The sequence below is a fragment of the Ananas comosus genome, linkage group 13, assembly GCF_001540865.1.
Source record: "Ananas comosus cultivar F153 linkage group 13, ASM154086v1, whole genome shotgun sequence".
Taxonomy (NCBI): domain Eukaryota; kingdom Viridiplantae; phylum Streptophyta; class Magnoliopsida; order Poales; family Bromeliaceae; genus Ananas; species Ananas comosus.
In genome coordinates, this window is record NC_033633.1 from 65,257 (window position 1) to 86,628 (window position 21,372).

The 21,372-nt window shown below is 42.8% G+C and overlaps 3 protein-coding genes across 3 annotated transcripts; all 3 read right to left on the minus strand.

Moving 5' to 3' along the window:
- Nucleotides 1,416-2,691, minus strand: LOC109719812 (30S ribosomal protein S31, chloroplastic). Its single transcript, XM_020246630.1, has 3 exons — nt 2,234-2,691; nt 2,026-2,099; nt 1,416-1,944 (listed from the first exon to the last, which is right to left on the minus strand). Exons 1-3 carry the CDS (start codon nt 2,421-2,423, stop codon nt 1,813-1,815), a joined length of 396 nt encoding a protein of 131 aa, XP_020102219.1. The 5' UTR covers nt 2,424-2,691; the 3' UTR covers nt 1,416-1,812.
- Nucleotides 3,192-10,467, minus strand: LOC109719405 (anthranilate synthase alpha subunit 1, chloroplastic-like). Its single transcript, XM_020246065.1, has 11 exons — nt 9,792-10,467; nt 9,500-9,690; nt 9,169-9,358; nt 8,257-8,408; nt 7,853-7,968; nt 7,493-7,739; nt 7,283-7,339; nt 5,787-5,939; nt 5,147-5,227; nt 4,447-4,533; nt 3,192-3,882 (listed from the first exon to the last, which is right to left on the minus strand). Exons 1-11 carry the CDS (start codon nt 9,967-9,969, stop codon nt 3,559-3,561), a joined length of 1,776 nt encoding a protein of 591 aa, XP_020101654.1. The 5' UTR covers nt 9,970-10,467; the 3' UTR covers nt 3,192-3,558.
- LOC109719406 (auxin transporter-like protein 1) lies at nt 13,067-20,829 on the minus strand. The gene is made up of 8 exons (XM_020246066.1): nt 20,490-20,829; nt 18,556-18,863; nt 18,153-18,338; nt 17,852-17,964; nt 17,580-17,763; nt 17,100-17,197; nt 15,112-15,577; nt 13,067-13,721 (listed from the first exon to the last, which is right to left on the minus strand). Exons 3-8 carry the CDS (start codon nt 18,288-18,290, stop codon nt 13,497-13,499), a joined length of 1,224 nt encoding a protein of 407 aa, XP_020101655.1. The 5' UTR covers nt 18,291-18,338; nt 18,556-18,863; nt 20,490-20,829; the 3' UTR covers nt 13,067-13,496.

The following is a 21,372-nucleotide window of genomic DNA, read 5'->3' on the forward strand; positions in this document are numbered from 1 at the left end:
GATGACAGGTCGGTTCTCCTTCTTGCTGTTCCCTTTTTTTTTTTTTTTTCTTTTTTCCTTAGTCGGAAATCTAGTATCGGGGGCACATGCCCTATAAAAATCAGTTTGTATTAAGGGGAAGCAAGGAGTACCGTGAAAGAAAAGAAAATCATAGGGGCCGTGATGCACCTCAGAGACAGAAAAAATGAAGATAAAAGCACAAGACGGCTCAAAATCTGCCACATTCTCTTCTCCACTGTGGAAAAACCTAACATCCAGAGTCCTCTACACATCCAATATAGCACAGCCACCGTAAAAAATAAAAACATAGAAATAGAAAGCTTACAATATTAATCCCAAACAACTCCGAACATGAATTCAATCAACTTTACCAAGAATATCAAAATACCATATAAAAAGAAATAAAACATCACAAAATAAAAACTTCAACAAAAAACCACCTTACAAGAAAAGATTCACAAGAGAGGGAGAAAGGCGGATTAGAAGTCATCTACCTCGAAATCAAATCTAGCAAAACCTAACAAGCTGATGGATCCTTTTTCACCTCAGAGAGACACCACACAATGAATTGACAAAGAAGAAGCAGCTTTTTCTCTCCCTCTTACTTGAGTCTTTACTTAAATCTATTTTATTATCATGACCTTAATTAACTCATGTGACCCAACTTGACTAACTTAACCTAAAATGAGCTACTTGGCTCAACTTGACTCGAAAAAAAAAACAAACAAACAAACAAAGCCCATCTAAATATTTGATCAAATGGGTTTCCATAAATATCCAGCATAACAAAAAAATAAACCAAAAAAAAATAACATTATTTTTTAACACTCCCTTAGTGCAAACTTATGAAAACGGAACCAAGTCTTTCTTTAAGTTATACAAACTTCGCAGTTGAAATAGCTTTAGTGAAGATATCTGCCAAGTTGTCTTGAGGCCGCACTTCCGTCAGTTTGATTTCTCCGTGAAGCACTTTCTTCAAAATGAAGTGAGTGCTTCACAGGAAGCCCATACTATACTAAAGATCTTGTTGCAGAAAAGTCATACCAATACGCGAATTTTGTGACTCCGTTATATGCTTGGAATAAATGGCAGAAGAAGGAAAAATTCAAAGGTCTATGGCTACCGGCCACACATCAAAAAGGCTTTAATCTTTTGCAGTTAAACTGCCTATCCATTAAAACACAGCATGCTAAACTGGCCTTGCAGCTCAAAACAATCTCTCATATATAGTAAATCGGCTAAGGAATCAGCAAGGATTCAAGCATGTCAGAGGAAGCACTCCTGATGCTATGAAATATAGCAATTAGAGAATGATATTTGAAGACAGAACCTACATATCAACGATCAGAACATAAATGCAACGCACCAAAGGACTTGAAAACCATGATTGGCGGAGCTCAATTCAAGCATAGGAGTAAGAAACAAGCAACACTAACAACTTTTCTACTAGAAAAGATACTATTAGCAAAATCCATCGCACGCTAGACCCTGACAACTATTAGAAGGCATTTTGGTTTGGAGCAAAATATTTCCACACATCGGAAAGCAAATACAGAAAATGAACATTAATGACTCTTACATTGACAAAAGCTCCAACAAGAATGAAGATATCACAAGGGAAGCAGATAGTTTTGTGCTTCTTTTTCCTCAGAAGTCTCAGGTAAGTAAATTACTACATAAGAGGACTGGAAAGGCAGGAAGAACCAAAGCTGAGCTAAGCAAATCAATCAGAGTCTGGGATTTCATGACCGAGAGAGAGAGAGAGAGAGAGAGAGAGAGAGAGAGAGAGAGTAATCGATACTTGGTTGGAAACTAGGAGAAGAGGGACTCGTCGATTTCGATCTTGACGATCTCCCCATCATCGAAACGGTCCTTCCTGGGGGCCGAAGGAGGCATCGGAGCGCGAGGGGGCCCTCTTCCCTTCTTCTTGTCGCGGGGTCTCGCCTGGCGATCGCCATTCACCACCGATTAATTAAAAGTAAGGAAGGAAGGGAAAGGGAAGGGAGTAAGTGGAGAGCAACTTACGTTTCCGAAGGAATGCCTGAATCGCTTTCCCTTGGCGGTCTTCTTATCACCTCTGCCGCAGTAAACGAGGCCGCCTTGAAAGGGAAGGCAAAGAGAAGAGTATCACATTAAAACAAACAATTGGTTAATTAGGAAAGCAAACTAACACTGTGCGCAAGAGAAAGAGTAAGATGACCGAGAGATGACCGAGAGAGAGCAGAGCAGGTACCGGTGGAAGTTGAGGGAAGGGTGCGGTGGCGAGGGGCGGCGCGGAGGGAGACGGAGAGGGGAGCGGCGAAGAGGGTGTGGGAGCGAGAGAAGGAGAAGGAGAGGCGAGAGGCGTGGTGATGATCGGAGAAGGAAGCAGCAGCGGTAGGAGGAAGAGGAAAGAGCCCCTGCCCCAATGTTAGAAGCGCCATCGCCGTGGTTCTCGCAGGAGAAGGGATACAACAATCGTCACAGGAAGAATAGGATAGAATTAGCTGACAGAGAAGAAAGGGCGACCGCAAAACCCACGACGTGTATTGCGGCTGTCTGGTGGAGTCACTGGAGTGGCCTGGCCTCTCCGGCTCTTCTCTCTCAACTCGCTAGTCTCAACTCTCAACTCTCAACTCTCAAGTCTCAACCGGGGAGGGGGGCATCGGCCGGGTCAGTGCTCAGTAGGATAGGATAAGCTGCCAGAAAGAGACTGGGCGGCGCGTCCTTCCTTCTACCGGGCTTTTATATCTTTTTGATTGGGCCGGGCCCTATATTATTGGTCCGGATTTCCAATTCTGGCCAGCGAGATGTCAACCCGAATCCATTACCTACACTTTTAAAATACCAACCAATTAGACAGGCTCAAGTCCAGTTTTACCTCTAGCCGGCTTAATATAAGCTCTGAATCCATCTATTACCATGTTACGCATGAACTCTTGAGTACTGGCCTACTCTCAGTCCCAATACATACATATATATATATTAAAAAAAAACAGAAATTTGAAATTAAAAATTAAAGGGAATAAAAATTTACAAAGAAGTGCCAAGTTAGTAGCAGCAACTACCAAATAGCAGCTAGCAAGCAACTAACTGATGAAAATGTTGCCAGTCTCTTGTACCAACTTGAATATGCCCTAGTTTTACTTTCGCGAGGACTTTTCCTCGCTAAAAAAGAAACAGCATCTTCACAAACAGAGCATTCACAAGAATTACTGTTCATATCCGGTATCTCCCATTAGGATTCAATTAGTCCACAAACCACAATATTCATTTTACACATAACTCTACTCTTTCTTCTAGACAATAGATCTTCTTATTTTATTTTATTTTACAAATGTCCCGAGTCTTTTCTTCAAATTGTTTTTCACGCACAAAATTTCTCAACATGCGGCATAACACTAATAGTCCATGAATTTGGCAATACACCTCTTTAGGATATGCAAAAGTGCAAGGCAGAGTATGATAAAAGGCCGGATCATTACTCGGTTTCATTTTCGGATGGGCTAACACGGTCGTGATGAAAATGTATGAAGAAAAAGCACCAAGTGAGAGAAAAACAATCCACCACTCAAAATGTTACTGATCTACAAAAGTTGATTCTGCAAGATCTATGGCACGAGCAAGAGCTGCGGCCTTATTCTCGCACTCTCGCTGCTCGTCATCCGGAACGCTGTCGGCCACAATTCCAGCCCCCGCCTGTAGATGGGCCACCCACTCCTGTCGCTTACTGCTATCCTTATACGAGTACATTGTATTGTATCGAGACCCGGTTGGAAAAATAATGGTCCGCAAAGCAAGAGCAATGTCCATGTCACCGGAGAATGATACTCCCCCAAAGCCACCACTATAAGGCCCTCGCCTTGTAACTTCCAGCTGATCAATTAGTTCCATTGCTTTTACCTGATTATCATCAAAACCAGTTGTGTAAATAACAAAAAGTTCATTCAGACAGTGGAATTAATAGACGATGTAATTAGCATTTCAAAGACTGATAAAACTTCAGTTTTGCAGTGGATTTAGCGAGTGAAAAAAAGGGGTCCAAAGTGGTTCAGCACGCAAATTTACCTAATAAGTTAGACTAGTTAATAAAATGGAAAGCCTGAGGCAAGATGATACAGAGTAAGAAAAACATGGTAAAAGGCGCGGGAAACAGATACAAAGAGAGTAATTTGGCAACAAAACGTTAAAATATCTGGAGAATGCTCGTCAGAAACTTTACTATTATTCTCCAAATGAAATGTCAAAAAGTTGGCACACAAACAGATAGGTGAAAACAGATACTACGGACCAAATAAACAAAAGAAGAGTGTAGAACGAGAAGCTTTTTCACCACCAAATTAGTAGCTCAAAGAGTAATTGTTAATCAATGTAGAGACATTTACAAAATTTAAATGTCTCGAACTACATTACAATCATATTGAGAAGTAAGCGATAGAGGAGGACTAATAACAAGTTAACCGGTACCTTAGGAGCTCCACTGACTGTTCCTACAGGCAATGCAGCACGTAGAGCATCCCAACAAGTGAGATCATCAAACAACTCTCCAGTAACCTGTGAAAATTCTCAAACATCAATAAATGGAACTGGCACCATCAAGTAAAATGTGTACAATAGTTGGATTTGACAACACATCATAGTAAAATCTTTATGACATGGCATAAAATTAATATAATGACAACTCCATCTTGGCAGATTCATAAAAAGGAAGAGCAATTAAGTGCAGCATATTGAGTTAATATGTGACCACAGGAGAAGCTCTGAGAAGATAATAAAGGATTTATACACAAAGATGTATACAGGACAACATCTAACAAGAGAAAAAGTAAAAGCACCATCGTTCGAAGCAAATAATGGGAGCAAATTAAAGTAATAGGTAAAAGAGGTAATGTTGGCAGAATAAACAGGCCCCACCACCACAAACTATTCTAAAGAACAGAAATGAAGCATTCAAGTTCCCAAAGAAAAAGAGAACCCCTACAAACGTAGGCTACATTCATAAATAAGACTAAAGCTGATCTAAAAAATTACTAAGCATCATGAGCTATATATGTTTTACTGCCCGCTTCATTACCAAAGCAGTCTTCTGAACTGTTGCATTGTTTGGAAAAACACTTAAATAGTTAAAACCATTTGACAATTGCATAAGGAAAAAGAAGTGCCGTACCGTGGAGCTGATGTGCATTACATGGGAGTACCGTTCAATATTCATTAGCTTTTCAACCTTTACAGTACCAGGCTTTGACACCTGCAACAACAGCATATACAAAGTAACTAAATGCATAGGGAAAGTGAGAGGCAAAGGGCAATACAATCCCCACATCCTGTTGAATTTGCACAAAGGATCAATTGTGAAGTTTATAAAAAATTTAAGAAAGTAGTATGAATTAATCTGCAAGCTAATTATAGACTACACAAATTAAAAGGAGAGGAGAGTAAGTCCTCAAGAATAAAGAAAACGTTTAATGACAGTGATCTGCTCTTAAAAATTTCAGAAAGACGAGAAGAAAGGAGTAACTTCATTGACAACTTTCCAGTGATCGAACTGTTACAATAGAGATGTTTAGCAGAACATAGGAATTAATTATGACTTGATACAAATGACAAGTTCTTTAAACCAGGTGATTTAACAGGAAGAAAATGCCCCCATCAACCATGCATGAATGGAGGAATAGATGGCAAATCACCAGAACCAAGGAACTTGCCTTAACAGTGGAATGATAATTCACCTACTTCAATTATGATTACTACATCACCTAACCTTAGAAATGAACAGAAAAAGTGAATAAGTAGAAAAGAAGACAAACCCTTCCAACATCATTCCTTCCCAAATCTACAAGCATTATATGTTCTGCACATTGCTTTTCGTCTTTAAGCAACTGCTGTTCTAGAAACTCATCCTCCTCTGTTGTCTTCCCTCTTCTGACTGTGCCAGCAAGCGGACGGTTAACAATCTTCCTCTGTCCAAAACAGGTAAATAGGGTGACACTTTTACACATTCACAAGATAGAATAAAGATTAGACTGCAAAGAGCAAGGGGAGGAATAGCTTTAAATTAGTACCCATAGATTAACTGACAAAAGGATGTGTGAAAGTATGATGTCAATCATTAACCATCTCTTATGCAAGAAAATAACCAAAAGGAACTTTCGGGAGCGTCAAAACTTTTCTTGTATAACGAACCTGATTACCTTCTCTAACCACTCAAGAAAAAACATCAGATGCCAAAAATTTGCACACACAACTGAACTAAAACAAGCCTAATTCCATATAAAGAGGTCCACCTTTATATAACAGCAAAAATTTTAAAAAAAATAAAAAAAGGAGATAGCGTATATAGGTTTTCACAAATCATAATATGATCTATCTCTTCTCCTAGCTCCGTCGCGGACTAGTATCATAGTTTTGCATTCAAATTGCAAAATACGAGAAATCTGAAGAGGGTCTTCAGTATTCTACATTCAATTAATCTGCTTCACGCGATCCATCAGCATAACCTTGTACAACCACGTCTGGATAATCAAACTCTTTCTGAAGAGCCCTCAGCTTTGCACCAAGTCACAAGACAACAGAAACCTCAAAACAGCATGGCAGATACAGTTTTCTGACAACTTTCCAGGCTTTCGATGTTTGCTAAAGAGAAATTAATATGGGTAGAATCTTGTCATTTTCTTTTGAAAAGAAGGCTGTAGGCAAAGACAGAATCTAGTAATCCAGGAAAGGTTTATAGTTAACAGGACTGTTTCCTAGAATAAAAGTGTTAGAAAGCTTAGGCTATATACTCATCCAGGAAAAACAATTGTCAAAATAATTGTTTGCTTGGATAAATAATGTTCGTTTGTTCCATGTACGCTGTTGTCATGATTTAATAGGAACACTCCAGTTATCAAAGACCAAGTCAAGAATGTAGGCATGTCACTACTAGCAATCCACCAAACACTCTAATAACTCCTTATGTTTTACCCAAGCATAGAACAACCTTTCCTTCCATTGAAAGTAACTACATGTATACATTAAAGAAGATCAAGAGAGCATCTGAATTGATGACAGAAGAAAAATATGGGAAACAAAAAGGCATGAATCACGTGCACTTTAAAACTTAATTCCACATATAGAGGGCAATACTCTCTAAAGCAGTGAGAATAACCCAGAGTGAAGACAACAGAAAAGATGACTCCAACAACTTAAAATAGTGAGACATAGGCATACGCTCTTCAGAAATGAGAGTGAACCAGAGATAAGCCGACAAAAAGGATAAACTACAAGCTCAAGTTTGTCATTACTATCAGTAGCACAAAAATACCTTCTTTACACGAGTAAGAATTTCAGGGCTTGATGCAACAAGAATACATCCCCGCGCCTGCACAAACAAAATGGAGTTTTTAAAGAGATGCATCATTATGCAGGTCAATGTAATATATGCAGAAAAGATAAAAAGTAGATGTGTAAACAAAGACAAGACCAAAGGGAAATTAAGCACTCAAAGACGCAGTGCTGGAAATGGTTAATACACCTGCAAATAGGTCATATATGGACTTGGGTTCACAATTCTTAGCGCTCGGTACACCTCAAAAGGATCCGCAAATGTACGCCTCTCAAAACGTTGGCTTAAGACAATCTGGAAAATGTCTCCCGCTAGAATATGCTCTTTTGCCTTCATAACAGCCTCCTTGTATTCTTCACTTGTCATTGATGACTTCCTCAACGAGGAACCAAATTGGCGAGTTTGTAACTTTACAGAACCAGCAGAAAGCGTTGGACTAAAAGAATAGACATCCAAGTAAGTTAGTACATAGGAAGGAAAAATAAAATCCGAGTATGAGGAACAAAAACTGACTAATAGAAATACCATCGACAGAGTACTGTTACTCACACATTAATATTATGTACTCTGGATAGCAAAACATCCAATCGATTTTTCCCATCATCATAGGCTTCCTCAACAGTAGAATATCGGTCTAACCGCACCCAGTGAATCACAAATGCTTTCTAGAATCAAAGGTACAGTGCGACAAAATTATCACTTTTTTGCCAAGAATATGAACTTTGTGTAATCAGATAGTTCTTGATTCATGACATAGAACTCAAGACAATGCAGATTATAGAATTTCCATACAACAGAAAGCTACAACAAAGGCCGCCAAATGATTTAAAAACTTTTGGTGGTGTATCAATTTTGGCAAAATAAAATCATTTCAAGAAAGCGAGACACTGAAGGAATAGATGACAAGCCAATTGTTCCACAATTTGCTTCAGGTTATTAATAAATAACACTACCTTTTCCACATGATCAAACACAATGACGTCATTGTACAGACCAAGATGAATATCCGGGAGGTTCCTATCATCTTGAGGAGCATTGGAAAATGGAAGTTTTTTCTTTTCAACATAACGCACTGTGTCGTACGAAAAGTAGCCCACCCATCCACCTGCAAAAGAGAATTACACTTGTATATTGTTTTGCGCTCCCAAAGATGGCCAAAAGTGTAATATTTACAAAATCTCTTTTCTCACAACCCCCAAATGAATAAAATAAGGTTAACTTATAACAATATTAAAAGAGTTGACCGAAGATTATTGTTTCAGACAATAACATATACGATTAGGATACAAAAAAGCCTAGCACCACAAGCCTAAGTTCCTCTTATTGAAAACAGACGGGTAAATCAGATGAAAGTGGGCGCATGACATAAAAAACGACAAGATGAACTTTCTCAATCAAATACGATGGCTTGGAGATAAATTATGGTTCCGTGCACGTACTTGCACAAACAGGGTTCACCTATAGACATAGAAAGTGTAGCCTTGTGTGCGGCATAAAGGAACCAAAAAACGCAAACAACATGTAATCAACAATTTCCCAACGGAAGAGAAGCAAGCAAAGAGAGCGCAAAAGTAAACAAGAAAAAAGCTGCTGCAGGTCTCTTTCTGTGAGCGTGCATGAAATTTCGCAATGCAAGGAAAATAAATCACAGGTTCTCATGAGCAGATATCACCAAATCTCAGCTCAAAGTGAGAACTAGATCATTTTTAAGCTTGCACCGGAATGCATCCCCCTTTACAGCAGCATTCTCGGAAAGCTGGCTAAAATAATCACAGAAGAGAGTTTGAGCCTGTGAGGCAGGAATGACGAGATTAACAGGGGAATGACGCTGGAAATCCTAAAAAGGGGGAGACAAAAGAAGGTACCACAGAAGGCATCAGGAAGCTCGTCGATCAACTGAGGAGACCAACTCTCCATGATACGCCGAGGGATCCGCATCGGGTCCTCCACCAACTCTTCAGTTCGACGCCCTTCTTCGTGGTCCATTATCGAGACCAAGTTCTCCTTCGCCACGATCTCCATCGCCGGCTGTGCGCCCACCACACTATACCGGCCCTGTCGATCACCCCATAACGAACATCATTATGAGAAAGGTGAATGCGGGCGACGAAATGGGGGTAGAAAAAGGAGGAGAGAGGAGGAGAAAGAGAAGCGTAATGGGAAGGGGAAGGGGAAGGGGAAGGGGAAGGGGCTCACAGCGTTGGTCCCACGAGAACCTTGCTCTACGGACTCGAAGAGGAAGCTGGGGGCTTCCCGGTCGTCCTCCTTGACGAGGCAGCGATAGGCCAGCACCGGCGTCAGGTGATCGCAAAATATGCAGCGATGGAGCGGCACCAGGTTGCCCTTCTTCGAGGCCTCCACGAACCTGGCGACCTCATCACTCTCGGCTGAACACGCAACGACGGCGTAAGAAGAAGAATCTAAAGAAGAGCCGGCGGTTTTTAAAAGAGTGAAGATTTTAAGAAGATTCGTATAATCTCCGTCGTACCTACGGCATCCAAGGGGCGGAAAACTGCACGGCAGCGGAGAGAGGGGAGGGAAGAGGAAGAGGAGCGGTGGTGGCCGCGGGAGCAACGGAGGGAGGCGGAGGCGGAGGCGGAGGCGTCGGTGGCTCGGCGGCGGAAACTCCAGTGGGCGAGACGAGAGGAGATGGACAGAGTTTCCATAGAGGAGGAGATATTTGTGATTCTTCTGTGTTCAGACTTCAAAGAGTACAGAGTACAGAGGAGGAGGGTGGTCAGAGAATACGGATGACGGATCCGATCCCGATCCCTCCCCGAATTAATTGCTATCTATCTCAGAAGGAGAAGTTTTTGGCCCGGTTGAGACTTGGGAGTGAGAGACGGCGGGGAAAAGAGGAATGTCAGGCTCGCTCATTAATTACCAGATATTCACAGATTTATTATTATTAATAACACAACAAAGGATGAGCACAGCATAGCATATCTCTCTCATTCTCATAGCATCTCTCTCTCTCTCTCTCTCTCTCTTTCTTATTACTATCATCGCTCGCGGTCGCGGAGGGGAAAAGGACGAGCCGAAGGAGGAGGAAGAAGGAGGAGAGGTAGTAGTAGGGTTTGTCCAAAGCGGCACGAGACGGCCGCCTCCAGCCATTTGGAGCTTTCGACTTGGATGGAGGAAGAGGTTGAACATGGACGGACCATGATGGTACGATAACGAGAGGGCGTGGCCTCTGTAACCACGGGTTCACCGGACAGTACGACGCCTCGGTGGGAGGGGCTGACGTGTGGCCCACGTGGTGAATAGGTACCCACGTGTTAGAGGACTCAAAAAGCAGCCGCAGGTGGACCGTTCCCTTCTGTCCGTATCGGAAATCATCCCGCTGGAGTGACGATCCTAGCTCGCGTGAAGCCCATGGTTTGGGCCCGCATGTGGTCAAACGAGATTGCAATAAATTACGGACCGTACGTAGCACGGATGGCTAAAGACTTAATAATTTGTGATTAGAACTCCATAAAATTTTTTTATTAGACAACTACTTTTATGGGGAGTCATTTCTATTTGCTCTTTTGCACGCTTGTCCAAATTACTTACCTAATTTTCAGAGTATTAATACAGTGAAACCCATATCATCTGTGAGCGCCACACATGCCTTGCTTAACTGAAGTCGCTAAATAATATCTTTGGTTGTCACTATTGGAGATATCAAGCAAGACACACAACGAGCGACGCTTATAATTTAAGCTTGGAATTGCAAAGCATGTTTGTTTTGGAGGAACTAATCAATATCACAATTAGATTTATAACAGGGATCTCACCATCAAGCAATGCCAGAGTCCCAAAACAGAAACAATCACGGTACATCATTCCCATTGTTAGCCATTTCACTTACACTATGTTAGACTCTTGTATTAAAAAATAAAAATAAACAAAGCAGATATCGTGGCAAAGGGCTTGATGGTTGGTATCCGAAACCCAAGTTCGGATCCTAGTTGATTCACATTTCCAGCTAAGTTTATTTATAAATGAAATAAACGAAGCGGGTAGCGTGCTACCTATCTCTAAAAAAAAAAAAAAAAAAAATCAAATAAAATATGTCTGATTAGAGTCTTCTTAAAAGTGTCCATGGTCTTTTCTCGGCAATTGCAAACGGGCAGTTTGTGTCGGGACTGTGTTACTGGCTTGGCCCATAGAACATTTATCAAATCTCAGCCCAAATCCAGCTTACGTGCATTTCTAGGCTCCATGCAGGCCTTCTTCTTATACATCTCTTTCCGTATAAACTATCGTGTCGGCCTGCATGGCGGCCATGTACGATCTCAGCCTAGTGAAAAACTTGGGCTGCAATGTTAAGCCCAGCCCAAGGCCTGCCAAAACTTGAATTGTGCATACCTGGCTATCGGAACTCAAGCTTACAATTGTTTTGAGTCAAATAATACGTGTCGACCTCTTTAAACTTTGGGATATCACTCCTAACAGTCTCTTCCTCGCACATGTAAAACAACCAAGTCGTTTTTTAAACCTATTTTCAAAACATTGCATCGACCTATTGTTAGCTCTTCTATGAGATTTGTCTCTTAAGCTTTCCGCGTGTTTAACCTGCCCCAGTTTGCCTAACCTAAGACCAACACGAGCTCAAGCATGAAAATAAATACCTATTGGAATCAACCAACCCAAAAGGTTAAGCCTATAAGGTTGTGCTTAATAATCCTGTTAAGAACTATATAGGCCTGTGCTGAATAGAAAATAAAATCCTAACCTATATATAATGTTCAGTTCCACCGACCACCAATGAGCTTAAACTTGCGGATTAGATGTGAGCCCTTGTCAACAAGCATATGTCAACTTTATAAGCCATTGATTTTATTTAGCATAGAACTACTATCATGTGAATTTGTATAGCACGTTTTGCCCTAGGTTCTAGGACTACTCACGAAGGAAGGAGATGGTCAAACATTCGATAGACAAAATTTACCGGGACGGAAGTGTGGAAAGAAGTAAAACCCAAAAGCTAGCAGAGCTCTTATTTGGGCCCTCTATTTGCCATTGTACGTAGTGAGACGCGCGTCGAAGGAACTTCAATGCAAAATCTGAAATGGCATTCGCTGCATAAGCTCCGGCCGTGCCAAACAAATCCAAACTTGTAATAGATCAGACAGACATCTAATCGCATGCAGGAAATGCCCGAAAAACTAAAAGAAAGAACAACAAAAGCGAATGGCGTATTAGAATATAGAGAATAAAGTTAGAAGCAGAGGGGGCAGGTGGGTTAGCAACCATGTGAATTAACGAAAGAGTCCTATCAAGGACGAGCGAGTCGTAGCATGTGAGGAGAGGTGGAGCGATGGAATACACGGCATTTTTTTTTCTTTTTTTTTTTTTTGATGTTAGTTAAAAGGAACAGGAGGAGCATCTAAATTAATTAATTAATGGTAAGGCATAAGCGAGTAAGCAAGCGGTCACAGTAACAACGCCACTCCAACAACGTGCAGACCATGTGCAGGGGAAGAGCTGATGGCAGTAAAATGCAAGTACCCTTTAGTCCGCAAGCCACTCAGTTTAGAAGAATCATTGCAAAAGGAAAGATCTTTTCTTTTCTTTTCTTTTCTTTAAATAGAAAGCATTAAAAGAAAACGAAAATTAATTTTTCTGTGAGAAAACAACACTCCCATCTCCCACGTTGAGAGGACGCCCCCCACCACGTCCACGCCGATCTCTGAAGATGGGGGTGGGGGGAACGAGGGAAACATGCTCGTAATTATGACAGCCACTGAACTAGCCACGCCACAATATATATATTTGTATTTGTAAATGCCGTAGCAAGTAGCGGCTATGTTTATAACAAAGGAAGCGTTATCAGGAAGAAGGCCCAAAATTGATGACAAGGGCCTTTGAATTTGCTTTTCGCCGGCAGACGGAATCATCACCAATACCATAAACATATACCAAACTAAAAAGTATATATTATATCAAATATCAAATAAGAAAAAAAAGGGAAACATCATCATATGGGGAAAGCCAAACTAATTAATTGAGAAGCCAAAAGAAGAGGCAAATTGAGGAGGACCAGAAGGGCGGGAGCAGCAGTAGAGGGGGCCCCACTTCTGATGCTAGCTTCGCACCTTTCTGCTGTATGTTACAGGTGGTGACCCAAAAAACGGAGAGGAGGCAAACTTCTTAGGTGTGAAGAGGGGGACTGCTATTAAGGGAGTTAAGGTAATAAGTCTGAATTTTATGGATGCTGCAGCGGGGCTGGGGCGGCCGGGGTGGGTGGCTTCGGGCACTGATAGCATTTGGCGAAGAGGCCGAACGTGTCGACCTGCTTCACGAAGTTGGTCACGCTGGCCCATCCGCCAAGCCCGAATCCCACCACCAGCACCCACACCACAATGAATGCGTTCACCACGTACATGCCCGTCCAGCTAGGTAGGAAGAAAGGGGGTTTCTCCGCGGCGTTCTGCATTAATCCAAAACCAAAATATATTAGCTCATCAGTTGTTCATGCTACTGTAAATATAAACTACTAAATTGAAATGTTTTTCAATTCAATTATTAGGTCACCGTTTAAGTTACCGTAGAAAACCTACACGAAAAAGAAATAACATAAGGGAAAAACTTGAAAAAAGATTAGAAAAGGAACGCGCCACCCGTTCCATTAAATGCAGAGAGTCTCCATCGACACGAGAATCAACTCGGGCAATTTCACAAGCATAGACGAGAGATAAATCTGAGCAGATTGTATTATCCGTTCAGGTTCTTTTACTCCTAGCTCAAGCGGCCCATCTCATCTCATGGGTGTCATTATCAACTGAATGCTCCATGGGCACTTTCACATATAAGGGGCATTATTATTATCCCACTACGGAGCTCCCTAGTATTAATTGTGCAGTGCAGCATGAAACAGTATAACTAGTCTGGGTCCTTAATTTGGGACCACACATATAGAATTTAGATTGGCCGAATTTGAGCTTGATGCCGTAAAAGGGTGACCAATGTGCCACGGGAACTTTTTGAATTGAAGATAATACAGGGAGTCAATCAAAGACAATGTGCCTTTACTAATAAAGGCAGAACATCAATATATATTTTTTTCTCTTAATCTACTAAAGCTAAGCCGCCTAATCAACCAAACAAAACTCGGCTCTTATGAGCCGAGCAGATAGAGTGGGTGCATGTTAAACAAGTATGATCATTAACAAATTAATCAAAAGCCGATTCTTGATTCCCTCGACAATTTGGTAGCTTCATCGTGTGCTTAGTGCTCTTCCAGTGTACTAGATATCTACTTCCATCCTTCCGTCAGGTTTGACTGAAAGAACTACATTAATCATGTCCAACCTAAAGTGTTTTGTTCGGGATTCCAAAGGCAGTGGTCAAGTAACTGGCGGTGAGAGCTTGTGACTTAATTTGGTTTATGAAAGATAAAGATCAGATGAGATGGAGGGGTAGGAAGCAGCAGAGGAAGGAAGGATATATGTGATCTCCGGGGTACTTGGTTGTCTCTGCCACTCAATTAATGCGGTTGTTGGAAGGATTTAATCATTGAGTAAGTTAGGGGGAGGGAGGGGCCGCCTTGGTAATTTGACGACACTGGGTTGTACACTACAATCGCATTCAAAGCGCCAGCATAGTTTAGATGTGAACAAAACAGTAAATAGACCACCAACAGTACACAAGCTAGCTACGGGCGTACTATTTATTATTTAATCCTTAATTTCAACAGCAGCAAGCATATTTACCAACCTAGCTAGCTAGCAGTACGACAACAAACAAAATCAGAAGGATTAATTTAAGTGTACGTAGTCAAATATTTAATATTTTCTTTTAAAAAAGGCAATCACACGTACCATTCTGGCTGAGGCCTTGCGGTAAGTGAGCATGTGGGCGAGGGAGGGAATAATGTAGACGGTGAAGCTGACGAGAAGCGCGCCGACGGCCGAGTTGATGGGCCCGAAGAAGGGGAAGATGATTGCCAAGAACCAGATGGGGATCACCACCGGCAATCGAGCCAGCGCCCGAAGGCAGATGCTCTTGGTGTCATGCATTCCGATCACCTTCTCCCACACGAAGTAGAGCGGGGTGCAGGCAAACCCGAAGGTGATGAACTGGTGGATCAGCATGAGGATCACCGCAGCATCCCTGAACCCGGACTTGGGCAGCAGAGAGAACGCGTTGGAGTGATTCAGCAGCTGGTCACCGAATGCCCAGTACACGGCCGCTGCCGATGGCAGCGTTAGCGTAAAAACGTACAGCGTCGCCAGCAGGTAGATGTACTTGAACTTTTGCGGCTTCCACATGGCGTGCATGATCTCCCTGCAGTTGCCCACACGGTGGCACAATGGTAAATTGATGTGAACTAATTAAGATGACATATAAAATATTTGGAGTGCCAATCTCATGGCTTGCAGTTCGACTTGGACCTACAGTTGAACCATGTGGCTGCGAGAGGATTGCTTAAACTATAACGAATAAAACAGCCCCCGCACATGGCCTTCTGGCGATTAATGACTAATAATCTCTTTTGTCATATAAAAATTGCTCTCGTGTAAAGGCCATGGTATATGGCCAAGCTAATCTTGTGAAATTTTGGTCATTAGTCCGCTGATCCATCAAATAATAGAGGAACCAGGACTGTATTTGCATCCATTAGGAGATTCATTTAGCAATGAAACTTGCTGTTAACTTTGGGCCTCCTATAATTTAAGTCTAGGAGTAGTGATGCAAAGCAATATAAATCGATAAAAGCAAATTAATATTGCCTTAACATAAAAATATCCCAACTTCGTTCATAATTTTTCAGCTAGGAGATAGTAATGAACGGCCCTGATGAAATTATCAAAGTGAGGAATGAGGATGATGATTTAAGCAAATCACAATCATAAAGCCTAATCAGATGAAATTAATTCTCTTCCTTGGTCTTCGTCCCCCACTCTACTTCCAATCGGCACCCCGGCCTTTAGCCACCGATATGATATAAAAAGAAAATAAGCTCCTCTTTTATGCCTTCCATCATTTAAAACATCCTCTTCTTTCTCCCCCACTAAAAGATTCGCTTAGAGAATTAAGCATAGCTAGAAATTCCCTTTTATCTATCAATATATAAATCATCCCAGGGTGGTGGGTGGGGTTGATTTATTTATTTACCACTAATGAGCACCGTAACAGCTGGTTCCCACTAACGCCAGTCAAGTAAAACCCCTACTAATTAGCATAAGGCTTAGGCAATTGGGGATTAGGGATATAATCTGAGCCTTTCCCTAATCCAATCTAATCTAAAATGGCGTTCGTAGTATGGACCCGGTCTAAAATGGCCTGCGTAGTATGGAACCCGGTCCGTTGGTGGAATTAAGTGGGGGGCCCAGAAAGATGGGAAATTATTTCCAAATCCGGGCTGTCGGCCCCACCACCCAGCCGGATGGAAGGGGCGGCGGACAGAAGGCTTAGCCCGAAAACGAAACCCAAAAAAAAAAAAGAAAAAGAAAAAAGAAATCAGGCTTAAAAAGCGAGCAATGGGGGAGGGAAAAGTTAATATGAAGACCCTAGTAGGAGATATAATTGCTCTTTGCCTTGTCACAAAAAATAAATAAATAACTAAATAAATAAATAAATAACAATCGAAAGCACTTTCTGGGTTCGGCCTACGAATTATGAAAGTACTAGCTAGCCGTGGCTAGCCAATTAAGGCTCCGCCCACTCCCTAATGAATTCGCCTGCTAATATATATATATATATATATAAACAAAAAAAGCCTACAGCGTCTCCTACCACTCCTGAGTCCTGAATATTAAAAGGCCGATATATACGGCGGCAGTAGGCGAATTAATTAAGCTCTTACACGGTGACGGCGTGGCCGCCGAAAGTGTAGAGGATGTTGGTGGCGCCGGTGAAGTACAGTACGAGCTTGGCTGGAGCCGAGTGAATCACGCCCTCCACCTGGACAAACAAACACCAACACAGCATGAAATAACAATATTACATTGCATTTTTTGGTTAACATCATCGCAACCTCTAGTACCGGTAGAGCCTGCCGTACGTCATCATTTCCTTCCCTTGCACCAGATCTCCTTTTCCTTTTCCTCCCCTCCCCGCCCCACCCCAACCCCAACCCCAACCCCAAAAGTCACGACAAAAAACAGAGAGAAACTGCCCGCGAACTAATTAAGCTGCTGTAAGCAGCGGAATCACCGTCATCATGATACAGGAGGAAGGAGCGGGTGTAGGGAAAGGAGAAGACAAAATCTTAAAAAGGGAATTTCATAATAATAAATAGGATAAATTAGTGCCGAAAAAGTGTTATTAAAGGGGNGGGGGTGACCTGGCCGTGCAGGAGGGCGGCGATGGTGAGGTACCAGGCGGTGTAGGTGGTCATGCCGAGGCCGAGGAAGGACCAAATCCTGTAGTTGTGGAAGGAGGGGATGAACACCGTGGTGGCGCAGCACGCCCCGAAGATGTACGTCCACGTCCTCTTGTCCAGCCGGTCGTTTATGTAGTATATGTTGCTGAGCGAATCAGAACCGCGAGATTTAAAAATCGGTCGGAAATGCGCGCTTGAGTAGAGCTAGCGCTGATTCAACACTTTAAAAGTACCTGGCACAAGCGATGAGCTGTATGACGGAGCCGAAGAGGAGGAAGGTGCAGTTGAAGGCGAGGCCGGCGGCTTTCCAGTAAGGGCCCAGCAGGCCATCCAGCACCTCGAACCACTGCACCCACCAGACCAGCAAATTAACAGCGGTCGGAAAGGAAATTTATGCAGCCTTAGCCTTAGCCTTAGCCTTAGCCTTAGCCTTAGTAATTTGAGGGCGGCGCAGGATTGGTTGCTGTGGACGGAACTGAACAGAGATGGATTCGCCTTTGGGGAGGGGGAGGGGGAGCTAGCTGGGCGGCTGACCTGGATGACGTGGTTCTTGAAGCTGACGTTCTCCTTCTCCTTGCGGGCGCGGTACTCGACGTAGAGGACGCTGATGAGGTAGGCGGTCCAGCTGCCCATGAAGCCGTAGAACAGCTGCAGCAGCACCCCCGACAGCATCCCCAGCTGCGAGAACGAATACGGCAGCGTCAGCAGCACCTGCGCCACCTGCATTTCCCAAATTTCCCATCCCCCAAAACAGATCAACCCACCCATTCATTCATTCATTCATTCATTCATTCATGAACTTGAACTGATTCCTCTAATAATAAGTCTAGAAAGTAAGAAAGCAAACCAACCAAAAAAAAGAAAAAAAAAAAAAAAAAAAAAAAAAAAAAAAAAAAAAGAAAAAAGAAGAAACGAAAAAAAATTACACGACACGTACTTGATTGGAGGCGCAGTGAACCAGGCGTCCCAAACGGAGCCGCCGTGCCAGAGCATGCTCTTGACGCTGAAAGAAGGGCTGCGGCTCCTCGGCCGCCGCCCTCTCCTCCTCCCCTCTTGCCGTTGCCGTTGCCGTCGCCGTCCTGCTCCGCCTCGTTGAAGCTCGCCACGATGTGGCCTCTCTCCGCTTCTTCTGGGCATCTTTTTTCTTCCACCCTCCCCTTGTGGTCGCTTCCCTTTTTCCCCTTAAGCTAGGTCCCGAGCAGAGCTGAGAGGGAACGAAGGCCGAGATCCGTACAGATCCAAGATCTGGAGGAACAGGGAGTGCAACGCGACAAATCAGACCGCGAAACGATACATCAAAAGTCAAAAAAAATAAAAAATAAAAATAAAATACACCCAACCCCCCCCCCCAAAAAAAAAAAAAAATGAAAAGGAATTTGAAAGCTCAAATCCCGGTCAGCACTACCGATCTCTTTTCACAGCACAGCGAAAGTTTCCGGTTGGCGGGGGGGGGGGGGAAGTGTTGTAACTGAAGTAGAAACAACTGGGCAAAGCGGATTAACACAGGAGAAGACAACATCAAGTTCAAAAAAAGGCGGATACCAGAATGCCCTGCTGCCTGGGTTTCTGAGAGGTCTGGGAGTGGTAGCGAGTAAAGCTTTTTTTCCGCACCTTTTGTAACGCCAACTGCTTCTTAAGTACTAACTAAAGGTAGAAGGAGATGATGCATGCATCTCACGGAATCCCTCAACGGAAGGTTTGGCGCTTTCTATAAATACTGCGGATGACACGTTGGGCATGAGGCGGCGAGATGTACTTCAGTACTTGCCGTGGGTTGGGGGTTGCTATTCTGGGGAATGAATCGCAACAGAGACGGTTCGCACTCTCATCTAATATATAAATACACACACAGCACAGAGAGAGAGAGAGAGGAGAGGAGAGGAGAGGAGAGGATGTATCTTGTCAATATATGGGCAATGGAGGGGAGTGGAGTGGAGTTGGAGCCTCTTACCTTTTCTTTTCTGTTTTACCTTTTCCGGTCTTTGCAAGTCTTTTCTTATCTTTTCTTTTCTTTTCTTTTTTGAAAAGGACGAGAGAGGCATCGTCGTCGGAGACGGTGGAGAAGAGTCGGAGAAGAAAAGAATTTTGAAAAGAAAAAAAAAAAAAAAAAGTCGGCCGGGGACTTTAATGCGCGTAATATATGAGTAAATTGATTCAGTGGCGGAGAGAAGAGGAGCGGCTGGAGAGCAGCGGAATAAATGCTGCGGTGCGGGTGGGATCGGCTCGAGGCTGTTTCAGACGGAGGAGAAGGCGGAGGATTTGATGAGTGTTGGTGCTGCCAGCCTTTTCCTCTGGAATGTGGCAGGCGTTGTTGCTGCGCCGCCCGACTCCTCCAATAACACCTCCCACCACTCCAACCCTCTCTCTCTCTCTCTCTCTCTCTCTCTCTCTCTCTCTCTCTCNTATTTTAGTAAAAATTATTTTACTATTATTTAATTTTGGTGAAACAAATTAAGAGCTTTCAAGTTGAAGGATCAAACAATATGGTAGGGTAAGTAATAAAGGGAGAAGCTCCAAATTCCAAAACCGCCCCTTCCACCCGTCACCTTCTCATCCTACGTGCACTACGTGTGCATGGCTCACATGCATTGTCACTGCCTATGTCACGCCACTCAACCCACCCCCCACCTCTCTCTCTCTCTCTCTCTCTCTCTCTCTCTCTCTCTCTCTCTCTCTCTCTCTTACTGTTGTTGCTTCTTCGATCTTCTTCTCCCTTCTCTCTCGACAGCACTCTTTCGAGCCTCTGTAGTGACGTCTCTCTCTCTCTCCCTGTACTAACTATTATTATGCGTCTCTTCTCTCTTCCTATGATTGAACAGAACAGAACAGAATTAGTAGAATAGATTAGGATAGGGAGCAGTCACCACTCACCAGCGGGGATGGGGAGCAAGCGAAAAGAAGAGAGAGAGGGATGGATTCAGATTCGGTTGGGAGAAAGAAGAAGAAGAAGAAGAAGAAGAAGAAGTTGAGATGGGTGGAAAAACCAGTGGCGTTTTATTAAGAGGGGAGGAGGGGAGGAGGCACACAGCACACTATATAGGCAAGGATTAGGATTTAGGAGGCTCTTCCTCCTTTGACTGCGAAATCCACTTGGGTCATTTCATTTCCCTTCCATCCCCCCCTCCCCTGCTTTCCTTTTTCTTGTGCTTGGTTTTTGTATTGAATGGAATAAGACCCCCGGCCCCGGGCCGAGCTCAACTCTCAACGGCTCTAAACACCCAGGCCTCCCCTTTGCCAACAATAAATACTTCTTTTTTTTCTTCCTCTTCTTCTTATTATTATTATTATTATTATTATTATTATTATTATTATTATTATTGTGGTTTTATGATTTCTTTTCTTTTCTTTCCAAGTGTTACTATTTTATTTGGCTTTAATTAACTCCCTCCAGCTTCAATCTCTTCTTTTAATAAAAGCTCGGATCCGCGTCCCACTTTCCGGGTTTGAACTCCAGACCGCAATCATCCATAATGCTCCTCCGTTTCTTACCATGATCAAGTAATGGGGATTCGGAGAAGCATTAGGAAAAAAAAATTTAAAAAAAAAAACCCCACCGTAAATAAACTATTAAAGAAGAAGAAGTCAATAATTAAGAAATAATAATGGCCACAATTAACTGACTTTGGGCCTTCCATGTGAAAAAAAAATGATCTAACGAATTTAATGGCACTCTTAATAATAATACCTAGGTTTAAAAAGCGCGATACGGCTTTTAGGAGCCACTAAATTCTGGGTGGGCCTGCCATCCGAACGG

Excerpts from the sequence above, each read along its gene's own strand:
- LOC109719812 (XM_020246630.1), bottom strand. The coding sequence starts at position 2,423 with ATGGCGCTTCTAACATTGGGGCAGGGGCTCTTTCCTCTTCCTCCTACC. Across the intron at positions 2,100-2,233 it reads CCTTCCCTCAACTTCCACCG|GCGGCCTCGTTTACTGCGGC; the intron begins GTACCTGCTCTG and ends TTCCCTTTCAAG. Across the intron at positions 1,945-2,025 it reads TCAGGCATTCCTTCGGAAAC|GCGAGACCCCGCGACAAGAA; the intron begins GTAAGTTGCTCT and ends GGCGATCGCCAG.
- LOC109719405 (XM_020246065.1), bottom strand. The coding sequence starts at position 9,969 with ATGGAAACTCTGTCCATCTCCTCTCGTCTCGCCCACTGGAGTTTCCGC. Across the intron at positions 7,740-7,852 it reads AGAGTACATAATATTAATGT|TCCAACGCTTTCTGCTGGTT; the intron begins GTGAGTAACAGT and ends CTATTCTTTTAG. Across the intron at positions 7,340-7,492 it reads CATATATGACCTATTTGCAG|GCGCGGGGATGTATTCTTGT; the intron begins GTGTATTAACCA and ends TTGTTTGTGCAG.
- LOC109719406 (XM_020246066.1), bottom strand. The coding sequence starts at position 18,290 with ATGCTGTCGGGGGTGCTGCTGCAGCTGTTCTACGGCTTCATGGGCAGC. Across the intron at positions 17,764-17,851 it reads CAGCTCATCGCTTGTGCCAG|CAACATATACTACATAAACG; the intron begins GTACTTTTAAAG and ends TGATTCGCTCAG. Across the intron at positions 13,722-15,111 it reads GCAAGGCCTCAGCCAGAATG|AACGCCGCGGAGAAACCCCC; the intron begins GTACGTGTGATT and ends GGATTAATGCAG.